A 14,423-nucleotide genomic window follows, 5' to 3' on the forward strand; every position below is an offset into this window, starting at 1 on the left:
CCACTTTGAGTTCTAGGCAGTTCAGTACACCCCCCCCCCCAACAATACTTGGTGTCCTTTAAAAAAAGAAAAGAAAAGAAAAGAAACAACAGTTGCACAGTAGCACAACAGATCAAAACATAATAAGTGTACCAAAATATTTTTTTAATAAAACCACAGATGCTAAACTTGTTTAAAAGTTAAAGGAACTGTTTAAAAGTAATGGGGAAAGGATCTGGTTGCAGAACATAGTGTCAACCAGGAAATGGCAGGTATAATGTGGAGAAAGTAGATAGAGATAATTTTTTCTCCCTCTCACAATACTTGAACTTAGGTGCATCCAATGAAATTGATTAGCGGTAGGTTCAGGATGGAAAAAAGTACATTTTCACAAAGCACACAATTAATTTAGGGAATTTAGTGCCCCAAGATGGTCACTAGCTTAGATGGCTTTAATATGGGATTAGACTAATTAATGGAGGGAAGGGTTATGGTTGCCTATTCGTTGTAACAGCTGTATTAATCCTCCAGAGGCAATGACCTGGTTCTCATGCAACACCAGTTCATGGGTTAAACAACCCATTGGAGAATTGGTAGGGCTGCATGGGAGTCAGGGTGCTGCTTCCAGCCTGCTCGCCACTTCCACTTTGCGTCCGCTTTCCGAAATAACCCAGGAATGCCCCATCCAAACCTGGCACTCTATTGAGTGTTAAACAACCCAGAGTGTTAACACAACAACAAAACCCTGGGTTCAAACTCTGGGTTGTTTAACCCTAAATAACCCTGAGTCCTAGGTTTGGATGCCACAACTAACAACACATGAACGGGCTTCTGGGTTGTTTAGGAAAACAGATGAAAAGTGGAAGTGGCAAGCGGGTGGGAGGCAAAGTGCTTGCTTGTGCTCCGCCCCAGGAACCCGTGGATTGTCATTACATATAAACTGGGTCACTTATGCCTCTGAATGCCAGTTCCTTAGGAACAACAGCAGGGGACTGTTACTTCCAGGAAGCCCTTAGTGTGCTCTAGAGATAGGAAGATGAGTGGAGGGGAGGGAGGGAGATGAAGAAAACACCAAGTGCCGTTCTGTCTGGGGTGTTTTATTTTAAGTGCTTTTTAATGTACCCATGTATTTTATTAGCCTTGTGAGTCATGTTGAGGACACCTGTTGAAAAGCAGGAGATACATTTACTGAATAAATTTATGTCTGGGTACCACCTGTGAAAAGAGAAAGCTGGCTTAGGGATGGACCTCACTGTCCTGCCTGTGTTGAACATAAATTGGGCTGTCTGGAGTGTTCCTGTCCAACACTTAAAAAACCAAGGGTTTTCCAAGGGCTTGATGAAACACATGAAAAGCCTAGTTTGGCCACCACTCCTGTTCTGTATTACCCCTGTACCCTTTCCCCAGAAATGGGGTGGGTATAACAAATGATGGAAGGCTCTCATCATTTGCAGTTGTGGATTGTGGGGCTAATACAGACCCCATGATCCCTAGCTGCAAATAGTGTTCACAGCCGAGGAGAGGCCGCACAGGGCCTCCTGGACTGTGCAGAGCTTTTTCATTTGCAGCTGGAAATCATAGGATTCAGTACAAGCCCCATGATCCTTTGCTGCAGAAGACACTCTGCTCAGCTGAAATATCATGGGGCTTGTACTAGGACTTTTATTTATGGCTAGAAATTGTGCAGGTGAGGTGTAAGCTGCAGTTTGGCCCAGGGAGGGGATGTAGCTTATGGTAGAGCACGTGCTTTGCATACAGAAGGTACCACATTCAATCCCACATCTCCAGGTAGGCTTGCAATACAAATTCCTGCCTGAAACCCTGGAGAGTCGCGGACAGTCAATGTCAACAATATTGGGCTAGACAGACCAGTGGTCTGCCTCAGTATAAGGCAGCTTCCTATGTTCCTGTAAGCTTGGAGCTATCTTATTTGAGAGGGGAGAATTTGCATTGAGCACTCATCCTATCCTTCTGCTTGACTACATGGCCCTTTGATTTGACCAGTTGTGTGTTTTGTTTTGCTAGCTTTAGGATATTGTTGTTGTTGTTCAGTCGTGTCCGACTCTTCGTGACCCCATGGACCATAGCACGCCAGGCCTTCCTGTCCTGCGCTCTCTCCCAGAGCATGCTAAAGTTCATATTCATTGCATCAGTGATGCTATCTAGCCATCTCATCCTCTGCCGTCCCCTTCTTCTTTTGCCTTCAGTCTTTCCCAGCATCAGGGTCTTTTCCAGAGAGTTTTCTCTTCGCATTAGGTGGCCAAAATATTTGAGCTTCAGCTTCAGTATCTGTCCTTCCAATGAGCAGTCAGGGTTGATTTCCTTTAGGATGGACTGATTTGACCTCCTTGCAGTCCAGGGGACTCGTCAGAGTCTTCTCCCGCACCACAGTTCAAAAGCATCAATTCTTTGGCGCTCAGCCTTCCTTATAGTCCAGCTCCCACAGCCATACGTTACTACTGGGAAAACCATAGCTTTGATTAGATGGACCTTTGTCAGCAAGGTGATGTCTCTGCTTCTTCCTATGCTGTCTAGGTTTGCCATAGCTTTCCTCCCAAGGAGCAAGCGTCTTTTAATTTCATGGCTACAGTCACCGTCTGCGGTGATCTTGGAGCCCAAGAAAATAAAATCTGTCACTGCTTCCATTTCTTCCCCTTCTATATGCCAGGAAGTGATGGGGCCAGATGCCATGATCTTCGTTTTTTTAATGTTGAGTTTCAAACCAGCTTTTGCACTCTCCTCTTTCACCCTCAACAAGAGGCTCTTTAGATCCTCTTCGCTTTCTGCCATTAGGGTGGTATCATCTGCGTATCTGAGGTTATTGATAATTCTCTCAGCAATCATAATTCCGACCTGTGATTCATCCATCCCGGCGTTTCTCATGATGTACTGTGCATATAAGTTAAACAAGCAGGGCAACAATATGCAGCCTTGTCGTACACCTTTCCCAATTTTGAACCACTCGGTTGTTCCATGTCTGGTTCTTACTGTTGCTTCTTGACCCTCATACAGGCTTCTCAGGGGACAGGTAAGGTGGTCTGGTACCCCCATCTCTTTCAGAATTTGCCACAGTTTGTTGTGATCCACACAATCAAAGGCTTTATGTAGTCAATGAAGCAGAAATAGACATTTTTCTGGAATTCTCTTGCTTTCTCCATGAGCCAGCGAAAGTTGGCGATTTGATCTCTAGTTCCTCTGCCTCTTCGAAACCCAGCTTGTACTTCCGGTAGTTCTTGGTTCACATACTGCTGAAGCCCAGCTTGTAGGATTTTAAGCATAACCTTGCTGGCATGTGAAATGAGCGCAATTGTACGGTAGTTTGAACACTCTTTGGCGTTGCCCTTCTTCGGAATTGGAATGTAAACTGACCTTTTCCAGTCTTGTGGCCCCTGTTGAGTGTTCCAAATTTGTTGGCATATTGAGTGCAGCACTTTAACAGCATCATCTTTTAGGATCTTAAATAGCTCAGCTGGAATACTGTCATCTCCGCTAGCTTTGTTGTTAGTAATGCTTCCTAAGGCCCACTTGACTTCACTCTCTAGGATGTCCGGCTGAAGTTCAGTGACCGCACTATCATGGCTATCAGGGACATTCGGATCTTTCCTGTATAGTTCTTCTGTGTGTTCTTTCCACCTCTTCTTAATCTCATCTGCTTCTGTTAGGTCCCTGCCTTCTTTGTCCTTTATCATGCCAGTCTTTGCACAAAACGTTCCCTTGAGATTCTTGAAGAGATCTCTAGTCTTTCCCATTCTGTTGTTTTCCTCGATTTCTTTGCATTGTTCATTTAAAAAGTCCTTCTTGTCTCTCCTTGCTATTCTCTGGAACTCTGCATTCAGTTGCATATATCTTCCCCTTTCTCCCTTGCTTTTCGCTTCCCTTCTTTCCTCAGCTACTTGTAAAGCCTCATCAGACAGCCACTTGGCTTTCTTGCATTTCTTTTTCTTGGGGATGGATTGAGGTGCTGCTTCCTGAACAATGTTACGGACGTCCGTCCGTAGTTCCTCAGGCACTCTGTCTATCAGGTCTAATCCCTTAAATCTATTCCTCACCTCCACTGCATATTCATCAGGGATATGATTTAGGTCATACCTGAACGGTTTAGTGGTTTTCCCGACGTTCTTCAATTTAAGCCGAAATTTTGCAAGAAGCAGCTCATGATCTGAGCCACAGTCAGCTCCAGCTCTTGTTTTTACTGACAGTATAGAGCTTCTCCATCTTTGGCTGCAAAGGACATAATCAATCTGATTTCGATATTGACCATGTGGTGATGTCCATGTGTAGAGTCTCCTCTTGTGCTGTTGGAAAAGAGTGTTTGCTATGATCAGCGTGTTCTCTTGGCAAAACTCTATTATCCTTTGTCCTGCTTCATTTTGTACACCAAGGCCATGCTTGCCTGTTATCCTAGTGATTTCTTGACTTCCTACTTCAACATTCCAGTCCCCTACGATGAAAAGGACATCTTTTTTTGGTGTTAGTTCTAGAAGGTGTTGTAGGTCTTCATAGAACCGATCAACCTCAGCTTCTTCGGCATCAGTGGTTGGGGCATAGACTTGAATTACTGTGATGTTGAATGGTTTGCCTTGGATTCGTACTGAGATCATTCTGTCATTTTTAAGATTGTACCCCAGTCCTGCTTTTCCCACCCTTTTGTTGACTATGAGTGCTACTCCATTTCTTCTAAGGGATTCTTACCCACAGTAGTAGATATAATGGTCACCTGAAGTAAATTCGCCCATGCTTGTCCATTTTAGTTTGCTGATTCCCAAGATGTTGATGTTCAATCTTGCCATCTCATGTTTGACCACCTCCAGCTTACCTTGATTCATTGATCTGACATTCCAGGTTCCTAAACAATATTGTTCTTTACAGCATCGGATTTTCTTTTCACCACCAGACACATCCACAGCTGAGTGTCTTTTCGGCTTTGGCTCAGCCGCTTCACTCTTTCTGGAGCTACTTGGAAATTCCCTCTGCTCTTCCCCAGTAGTATATTGGACACCTTCTGACCTGAGGGGCTCATCTTCCGGCGTCATCTCTTTTAGCCTTGTGATACGTTCCATGGGGTTTTCTTGGCAAGAATACTGGAGTGGGTTGCCATTTCCTTCTCCAGTGGACCACATTTTGTCAGAACTCTGTGCCATGACCTGTCTGTCTTGGGTGGCCCTGCACGGCATAGTTTATGGCTTCACTGAGTTACGCAAGCCCCTTCGCCACAACAAGGCAGTGATCCATGAAGGGGAGCTTTAGGATATAGGCAGATTTAAAGAAAAGAACTACTCATTTCATATACCCTAAGAGGCATTGGCTGTGTGTTTCAATAACTGCACCCTCCCCACATGCCACATGGTCAACCAAACATTTTGTAATGTAGCATAGGGGCCCTGCAGTTCAAGAAGAAGAAGAAATCCTATTGGAAAATGCCGGTCACTGAACCATGTCCAAAGTGCAGCTCTTTGGGTCCTTCCCATTATCTTTAAATGAAGGATTGCTACCAGAAACCAATAATGCAGTTGGAAGTTGCAAGGGGACTGGGTTTTGTCTCTGTGCCCCCAAGACAGCCTAATCTTTTCAGGCACTTAAAAATGACTTAAGTACTACTTGACAAACTTTCTGCTAGCCTTATCTAGCTAGGAGCTACATTTAAAACTCTCATATAGGTTTAAAGCTTTTTTTTTAGTTTGACTTCTAGCTTGTCCTACAGCAAGGTCGCTTCAGGATTGTGTTGCTTTTACAGTGTGCTGTACTTCATGTCCAAGCCAAGCACCCTAGCGAGAAGAGTTTGTTTTGTGGAGTTGGTAAATATCAGAGGTTAGGTTTTGAGCATTACAATACCTATGGGTGACCAAGTATGTTGCCACAGTGCTTTTAAATTTCATCTGTCTTTTTGTGGACTATGGAAATAGTACAAAAAAGTGCATTTGGGGGAAATCACAACTTAAAAACCAACAGCCTCTATTTTTGCCTTTAAAATAACCAGTGGAGTAAGCTCCGTCTGAATCCAGTTTTTATCTAATCATATGCTCCCAAGTTGGCTGTTAATGATCAAAAAGCCCTTGTAGCAATTTGAACTGCTGCCAACATCACCCACTGCTGGAAAAATAAAATAATTAACTTGCTCTGACATGCTGAGATGCAACTGTGGCAGCATATCTATGCTGAAATTATGCATGGACCTATGCCAGTAGGTAGCAATGAAAACACGTGGAGGAAACAGCAGGGGGTTGCAAGCAGTGTTTATATGTGCAACTGAAGTTTCATTAACTTTTGAAATAAGTGTGTGTAAGCCCATAGTCTGGATGTTTCTGTAGACTTGCTAGTTGTCGCTCAACCCAAATCCTGATGCAAGCCTCTAGTGCACATTTGTGGTGGGGTGCGGGGTTGCAGGGGGATGGGAATGGGAGAAATCCAAGCTCTTCAGGTTTAACCTTGATGTTTGGCATATGCTGGCAGGGTGTTCACTTGTGCTTCTATCTTTGATACTAATTCCTTCCAAGGGTGAGTGCCCACAGTCAGTACTTCTGGTTGTCAGCAGCAGCATAGTGGTAATCTTTCCGCGACGCCTCAGTTGGTGTTAAAGTGCTACCCAGTTTATACAGCGAGCATTCCCTTGTTCGTGATCTGTATGGAACCCTGGAAAAGGCCCCGTGGTCATGCTGAGCCAGCCAGGTGCCCTCGACGAAACCTGGCTCTTGGCACCCTTTGGAGTGTTGCCACCTCCCCCATTCCTCATCTATTCATTTCCCCATCTTTGTGCTCCTTTTTGTGCCTGTCTGTGCCATTTTAGTGCCAGTTCTGTGGCTACCTCCCATCCCTTTGCTTCCCTGCTGTTGTTGTTTTCTTCAGGCACAGACATAAGACAAATTTCCAGTTCATCCAATGGATGGATCTTCCTGTAGACAAGTACATATAGCAAGACTGTGGGGTACCATGAAGGACTTTCACAGTGGTTAATGAAAAAAACAAAATGTCATGGGCAACTTTTGTGACAAGAGTAATCTTCTAGCTATCAAAAGCAAGTCTAGAGAAGGAACTTAATTTACATTTTGCACCATATAGAATATATACCCAGTGGACTGAAAGCTATTTCTCATAACATTATAATTAATAATTTTCAAATTTAAAATACTCCTAGTGTTTCTGGATTCACAGGGTAAAATCCACAGTAAGTCCTACTTGGAGTTGATCACTGAAATGAATTGGACTTCAGTTAGTCATGACTACCTTCAGTCCCATTCATTTCAGTGGGTCTACTTTAAGTAGGATTTATGGTGGATTTTATCCACAGTTGATTTACGTGTAGTCTCTTCCAAATTAATCCCAGTTGCACAATTTACTTACAACAGTGGTTCACAGGAGCACTTCTGTATGTGAAAACTTCAACAAGTTTGTTTGTCCACAGGAAACTAGAGACGTTTTCTTCTGAAGGGTTGGAAACTAGAAAGAGAGATGGGGTACTGGCAGTATCGAAAAGGCAGGGCTCCATCCCACAAAACCTTTGACCCCTGCTCCATCTTCTTTTTTCATGTCTTCTGGATAAGGATTGTCCTCCAATATTCCACACTATGTCCTCAAATCTCTCAGCCCTGAACTTCAGGAAACAAAAATCTTCAAAATGTTGGAATGTCAGAAATAAAGCATGCTGGAAAAAAGAACCTTTAAAAATAAATTATTCTAAATCCTTAAAACACTTCACTGAATTATTTAAGCTTTACACAACTCAAGGTCAATTGTGACACACTTCTTATTAGTTCTTTACATGATGTTCTTTTCCTTCTTTGTAGGTCCTTTTGTTCTGCATTACAGCTGCCCTGTTTATGTTCTTTTTCAGGTATGTGGTCCTACATTTTTCTATATATTAAAGGGTTATTTGAAATGGAAAGTGGCCTGTTTTTATATCTTCATGTTTTCTTCTGAAACAGAAAGTGACAGATTCTATTCTAATAAAATAAAATAAAATAGTTCTTGGTAGTACTTAATTTACATTGCAAAATGTTAACCTTCTTGAAATCTTATTACATGACCCAATCTGCTAAAGAGGAAGTTCAGTAAAGATTGGGGGAGTGTCCTGTAAGGTGCCACTTACTCATTTGGTTTCAAATCAAAGATAACACCCATTGTATTTGTGGACAACTGCCTGCTGTTGTGGTTCCAAAGCAACCTACTATTACTAGTTGTAAGAAGAGCCAAAATTTGACTGGTGTTGGGAAAATTTGTGATTATGATGTGTGTGAGGAATATGCATATAATGATTTTTTCCTTTGACTCTTTTTAAGAGAATGGCATTTTGCAAAGACGTCCATTTCTGTTTCTGCCCCAATTGCCTTGAGTTATTTTCCATAGGGGGGAAAACAGGAACCCTGACAAGTAAATAAAAGAATGCAAAAACTAATAAATACAGGGATAACTGGATTATTAGGATAGTTTAAAATCCACTCCCACCCCATGCACATTCCAGTTGGCTAAAATGTAGTTCACTTCATTAATTCTGCAAAATATTTCCCTAGATACTAAAAAGTATTCTGAGTTTGGGTTTGGCTAATAAGCATTCAACTATTCCTGGTGCCATGGAGCTTGCAGGATTTGAAATCTTTTTGTGGCTACCTCCTTGTTTTGGATATTCAGAAAGTCCATATCCTTTCCCAGTTGTTAGCTGCTTTTATTGATGTGAGCTGCTTTGGGAGACAATAATTAACTGAAAAGTGGGATAAAAATGCAGTAAATAAATATATAATAAATAATGACATTTTAAAGCATTCTGTCAAATGAAGAGTTCATACAGGGAACTGATTCATGATTTCGCTATCCACTTTCAGTCTTTCAGCACACTTCAACACAGGGCAGAGCTATGCATTATTGTCCAAAACATCCATTTGCTAAAAACACAGTGGCCTGGATCGCACAATTACAACACCTTAAACAAGCCATGGTTGTTTGTTTAAGCTGCGGCATGTGCTGGCTGCCATTTGCCTAATTACCCATCCAGGCATGGCTTGTTGTCATCCAAACCTGGGTGGCATGGCTTCTTTGAGAGGGAAACAACCTGTAAATAATCCAGCAACAGCCAATGGGTTCTTGGTAGCTTGTTAACCATGGCAAGAAGTCGCCTTTGTCACATTTGCATAACATGGCAAGCTGCACTAGTGAGGGTAATTATGCAAATTCCACCAGCATGCACGGTGGGGGAAATAAGGTACTGTGGCTTACTTTCCCCTCTGTGATCATGCAAACCTGGTCAAAGGGTACAAAGGACTCGATGGTTCAGAGGCTGGACCAGGATGGGTCAAAACCAAGGGAACAGTAGTTTGGCTCTGGGGAATGAAAAGCTCAGGGAGCTTCCTTGCTCCTTGACTGAGTGAAACCAAGGCAATGAAACCAAGGCCTACAACAACAAGAAGAGTAGTAGTTGAAGGAGACTCCTTGCCACTTGGGATTGGAACCCAAGTATGTTGCGAACACCCATGGACTCGCCAGGTATGCTGTCTCCCAGGAGGACGGATTAGAGATATGACTGAAGGGTTCTCTACACTCCTAAAGCCCACTGACAGGTATCCCTTTCTTCTCATCTATGTGGGAACAAATGATACCGCCAAGCGGAGCTACGAAGAAATCATGTCAGACTTTGAAGCTTTGGGAAGGAAACTCGACAACTTTGGGGCCCAGATAGTTTTCTCATCCATCCTTCCAGTAGTTAGAAATGGGATAGAAAGGGGAAGAAAAATACTCCAGGTGAATGACTGGCGACGAAGGTGGTGCTGACATGAGAGATTTGGATTCTGGGACCACGGACTATGCTTCCTGGAAGATGGACTGTTGGCAAGGGATGGGTTGCACCTCAAAAGGATAGGAAGAATGTGTTTGGCCACAGCATGAAGAACTTCATCAGGAGGGCTTTGAGCTGAATCCTACGGGGGAGAGAGATGTAGAGTTGGGGTAACAATGGACGAAGGCTCATGCACCACGACAGAGAGAACAGCTCTTATAGTACCCAATAATAGTCTTCAAAAATATGTAGGAAGAAAGCCAGACTATAAAGCACATTGTCTTCAATGTCTGTATACTAATGCCCAGAGCATGGGAAGCAAACAGAACGAGTTTTCACTCTTAATATGGGAGGGAAATTATGACTTGATAGGTGTAACTGAGACTTGGTGGGATGACTTCCATGGCTGGAATATAGCAACTGAAGGATATAACTTGTTTAAAAAGAACAGGAGGAACAGAAAGGGAGGTGGAGTTGCACTATATGTTAAAAATACATATCTCTGCACAGCAATACAGGAGGATGAGCTTGGTAGCCCCATTGAGAGCATCTGGGTTAAAATAAAAGGAGCAAAGAATAAAAGGAACATGGTGGTCAGAGTCTACTACTGGCCATCCAATCAAGGAGAAGACAAGGATGAAACTTTTGAAAAGCAAATAGCCAATGTTTCAAGGAAGCATGATGTAGTAGTAATGGGGGACTTCAATTTCCCCGATATTTGTTGGGAGACAAATTCTGCAAAATATGGCTCCTCCATGAAATTCCTGACTTGTGTTGCTGATAAGTTCCTCCTTCAGAAAGTAGAGGAAGGAACAAGAGGATCGGCTATCCTTGACTTGATCCTAACCAACAGAGATGACTTAGTGGATAAAGTAGCAGTTACAGGAATTCTGGGGGAAAGCGACCATGTTATACTTGAGTTCTTGGTTCTGAAAGAAGCAAAAGCTGAGTGTAGCCAAATGCGTACCCTGGATTTTAGGAAAGCCAGTCTTAATAAATTCAGAACAATGATAAGTAAGGTCCCTTGGCGAGCGACTCTAATGAGAAAAGGAATCCAAGATGGGTGGGAGTTTTTAAAAAAGGAAATTCTCAAGGCACAATTACAAACCATTCCAACAAGAAGAAAAGGTGGAAGGCAACAGAAGAAGACAATGTGACTTCACAGAAAGCTTAGAGATGACCTGAAAACAAAAAAGGACACAAATAGGAAGTGGAAGGAAGGCCAAGCGACAAAGGAAGAGTACAGGCAGGTAGCACAGAATTGCAGGGATGGCGTCAGGAAAGCTAAAGCTGAGAACGAGCTGAGGTTAGCCAGGGATGCTAAAAGCAGCAAAAAGGCTTTCTTCAGATACATGCATAGTAAAAGCCAGAGGAAAGAAATGGTGGTTCAACTATTAAACTAGGATGACAAAATGATAACAGATGACAAGAAAAAGGCAGAAGTGCTCAATTCCTACTTTGGCTCAGTCTTCTCCCAAAAGAGGGTCTATGACCCGCTGCCCGGCAAAGGCGAAGTACAGGCTGAAGGGGCAGGATTGCAGCTTGAGATCGATAGGTATATGGTCAAGGAACACCTAATTACTTCGAGTGAGTTCAAATCTCCAGGGCCAGATGAACTGCATCCTAGAGTAATAAAGGAACTGGCAGAAGAACTCTCACAACTACTGTCTATTATCTCTGAGAAATCATGGAGGATGGGTGAAGTGCCAAATGACTGGAGGAGGGCTAATGTTGTCCCTGTCTTCAGAAAGGGCAAAAAGGAGGAACCTGGGAACTACAGACCAGTCAGTCCCTCGTCAATCCTTGGGAAAATTCTGGAGCAGATGATAAAGCAATCCATCTGTAAGCACCTTGAGAACAATGCAGTGATTACTTGAAGCCAACATGTATTTGTCAAGAACAAATCCTGCCAGACAAATCTGATCTCATTTTTGGATCAGGTAACCTCCCTTGTGGACTGTGGGAATACTGTGGACATAATATACCTCGAGTTCAGCAAAGCTTTTGACAAACTGCCCAATGATATCCTGATGAGCAAACTAGCTCAAAGTGGGCTAGATGCAACGACAATCAGGTGGATCCACAGTTGGCTACAGAATCGTACTCAGAGAGTCCGATCAATGGGATCTTTTCAAACTGGGGAGAGGTAACGAGTGGGGTACCGCAGGGCTCAGTCCTGGGCCCAGTGCTCTTCAACATTTTTACTAATGACTTGGATGAGGAGTTGCAGGGAATGCTGATCAAAATTGACACAAAATTCGATGGGATAGCTAATACCCTGGAAAACAGAAATAAAATTAAAAGTGATCTTGATAGACTGGAGCACTGGGCAGAAAACAACCGAATTAAATTTAATAGAGATAAATGCCAAGTTCTCCACCTAGGAAAAAGAAACCAAATGCACAGTTACACAATTGGCGATGCTTGGCGCAACAATACTACAAGTGAGAAGGATCTTGGAATGGTTGTAGATCACGAGCTGAACATAAGCCAACAATGTGATGTTGCTGCAAAAAAGGCAAATGCTATTTGGGGCTGCATTAATAGAAGTATAGCTTCCAAATCACGTGAAGTAACTAGTTCCCCTCTACTCAGCACTGGTTAAGTGTCATCTTGAGTACTGTGTCCAGTTCTAGGCACCACACTTGAAGAAGGATGCAGACAAACTGCAAAAGAGGGTTCAGAGGAGGGCAACAAAGATGATCAGGGGACTGGAAACAAGCCCTATGAGGAGAGACTGAAAGAACTGGGCATGTTTAGCCTTGAGAAGAGAAGACTGAAGGGAGATATGATGGCGCTGTTCAAGTACTTGAAAGACTGTCACAGAGAGGAAGGATCTCTTCTCGATCATCCTAGAGTGCTGGACACGGAATAATGGGCTCAAGTTACAGGAGGCCAGATTCTGGCTGAAAATCAGGAAAAACGTCGTGACTGTTAGAGCAATATGACAATGGAACCATTGCCTGGGAGATAGTGGGCTCTCCCACACTGGAGGTATTCAAGATGAAGCTGGACAGCCATCTCTCAGGGATGCCTTGACTTAGATTCCTGCACTGAGCAGGAGGTTGGAGTCGATGGTCTTACAGGCCCTTTCCAACCCTACTATTCTGTGATTCTATGATTGATTGACATGTCACTGGCTATACTGGGACATAGTAATAGAAGATAAATAGGTGCGGGTTTTCAAAACAAAAAGTATCACTAAAGTCAGTCAGGTGGTATTATTGTCTGTTTGTTTAGGCTGCAGTCCTGCATTCACTTACATGGGAGTAAGCCAAGTGAATTCAATAGAACTTAATTTTGAGTAGATATGTATAGGATTGCACTGTTAATGGATTTCCGTCCCACTTTTCCAGTTGCTCAAAGCATCCTACAAAATAAATGTTAAAAACCTACACAACGCTGTAGCTATGGCATTAGAAAACATTCCCAACTGCTATCATCCATACAGTCCAGCCCATCGTGAATTTACCATTTCTGAAGCAGAGATATGAAGATGACTTTAACAGGCACATTGTCTTATATAGGAAAAGTTATTAACAAAGCTGAATTGTTTAATTATGCTTCTCCTGGGAGCTTTGCTAAAGTAACTGCAACTTTCCAGCTCCTGGAGTTAGAGATTTCTGCAACAACAACAACAACAACAAATCATTGATAGCTGCCTGAATTTGTCAGCTGTGACTTCTTCAGATTGCTGTAAAACCCCAGAGCTTTATATTTTGTTTTTAATAATTCCAGTCATAAAATAGTTTGCAAATGCTAGCCAAGAATATACTTGGTGTATATGCTGGGGTGTAGGTGGAGAAAGAGGATGGAGGACGAGGAAGGAGGGGAAATGTCTTTTGGAAAGACGTTCCCCTTGTCCCTTAAATTTCTGAAATTGGCAGACATCTCTCTGTTTTGTTTTGTAGTGCTAGTTAACAGCCTATGATTAGCCTGGGGAATTTCTGTAGTAGTACTTGACTCTGGACACTTGTTTAGGTTACCCTGATATTGAAATGGACAATAAATGGCAGATAACTTTATGGTAGATTGTGAAGTGGATTGTTTACAAGATTTTCTCAGCATATCCTATAGTTTTAAGCAACAGCTTAAAGTAAGCCTGAACACAAATTAGAGTAGAAATCTAAATATTTGTTTTATATTATTTAAGTATATATTAAAATAAATGTATTGTATTGCTCTATAATTAATCTTATTATCCTGCCCACTATCAGGGCAAGTAATGGCATTAATAAAAGGCAATTTAATATGCACTCCCCTAAAACATGCCCCTCCTTATAATGTAGCTACTGTATGCTTGCCTGAGGGGAAAAAAATATTACTAGTTTGGTAAGGCTCCTGAAAAGTGAATTTCATGCTGAAGGGCACAGATATTTGTCTTCAAGCTGTTACCACTCACATGATGTACAGGAGGTATGGTCATCAGCATCTTCCTTTCTGCAAGGAGTCATTAGCACAACTAAACCATAAAGTACACTATAAAATTCACACAAAGTTTTTAAAAAAACATTCCATGTTATTACGAGTCACTAACATGTTAAAAATATTCAACTTTCAGATTTGAAAAGTCCTAGGAAAACTACTGTCAGGTGATACTATGAGAGTAGGTAGCCATATTAGTCAATTAGAAAAAAAAAAAAAAAACACCCCAAAGCCAAAAAGCCACAACAAGGTAATAACC

At 42.4% G+C, this 14,423-nt stretch overlaps 1 protein-coding gene across 5 annotated transcripts in view; it reads left to right on the top strand.

Annotated features, from left to right (window-relative positions):
* TMEM135 (transmembrane protein 135) overlaps positions 1-14,423 on the top strand; it is a 269,244-nt gene that overhangs the window by 153,041 nt on the left and 101,780 nt on the right. For all 5 annotated transcript variants that reach the window (XM_084842555.1, XM_084842550.1, XM_084842551.1 and 2 more), the window contains one exon: positions 7,761-7,807. In XM_084842555.1, the coding sequence (XP_084698681.1) occupies positions 7,761-7,807 (47 nt within the window). The remainder of the gene's footprint in view (positions 1-7,760; positions 7,808-14,423) is intronic.

This window comes from Heloderma suspectum, chromosome 3 (genome assembly GCF_057233095.1).
Source record: "Heloderma suspectum isolate Gila_16-S chromosome 3, 16-S_ref, whole genome shotgun sequence".
Taxonomy (NCBI): Eukaryota; Metazoa; Chordata; class Lepidosauria; order Squamata; family Helodermatidae; genus Heloderma; species Heloderma suspectum.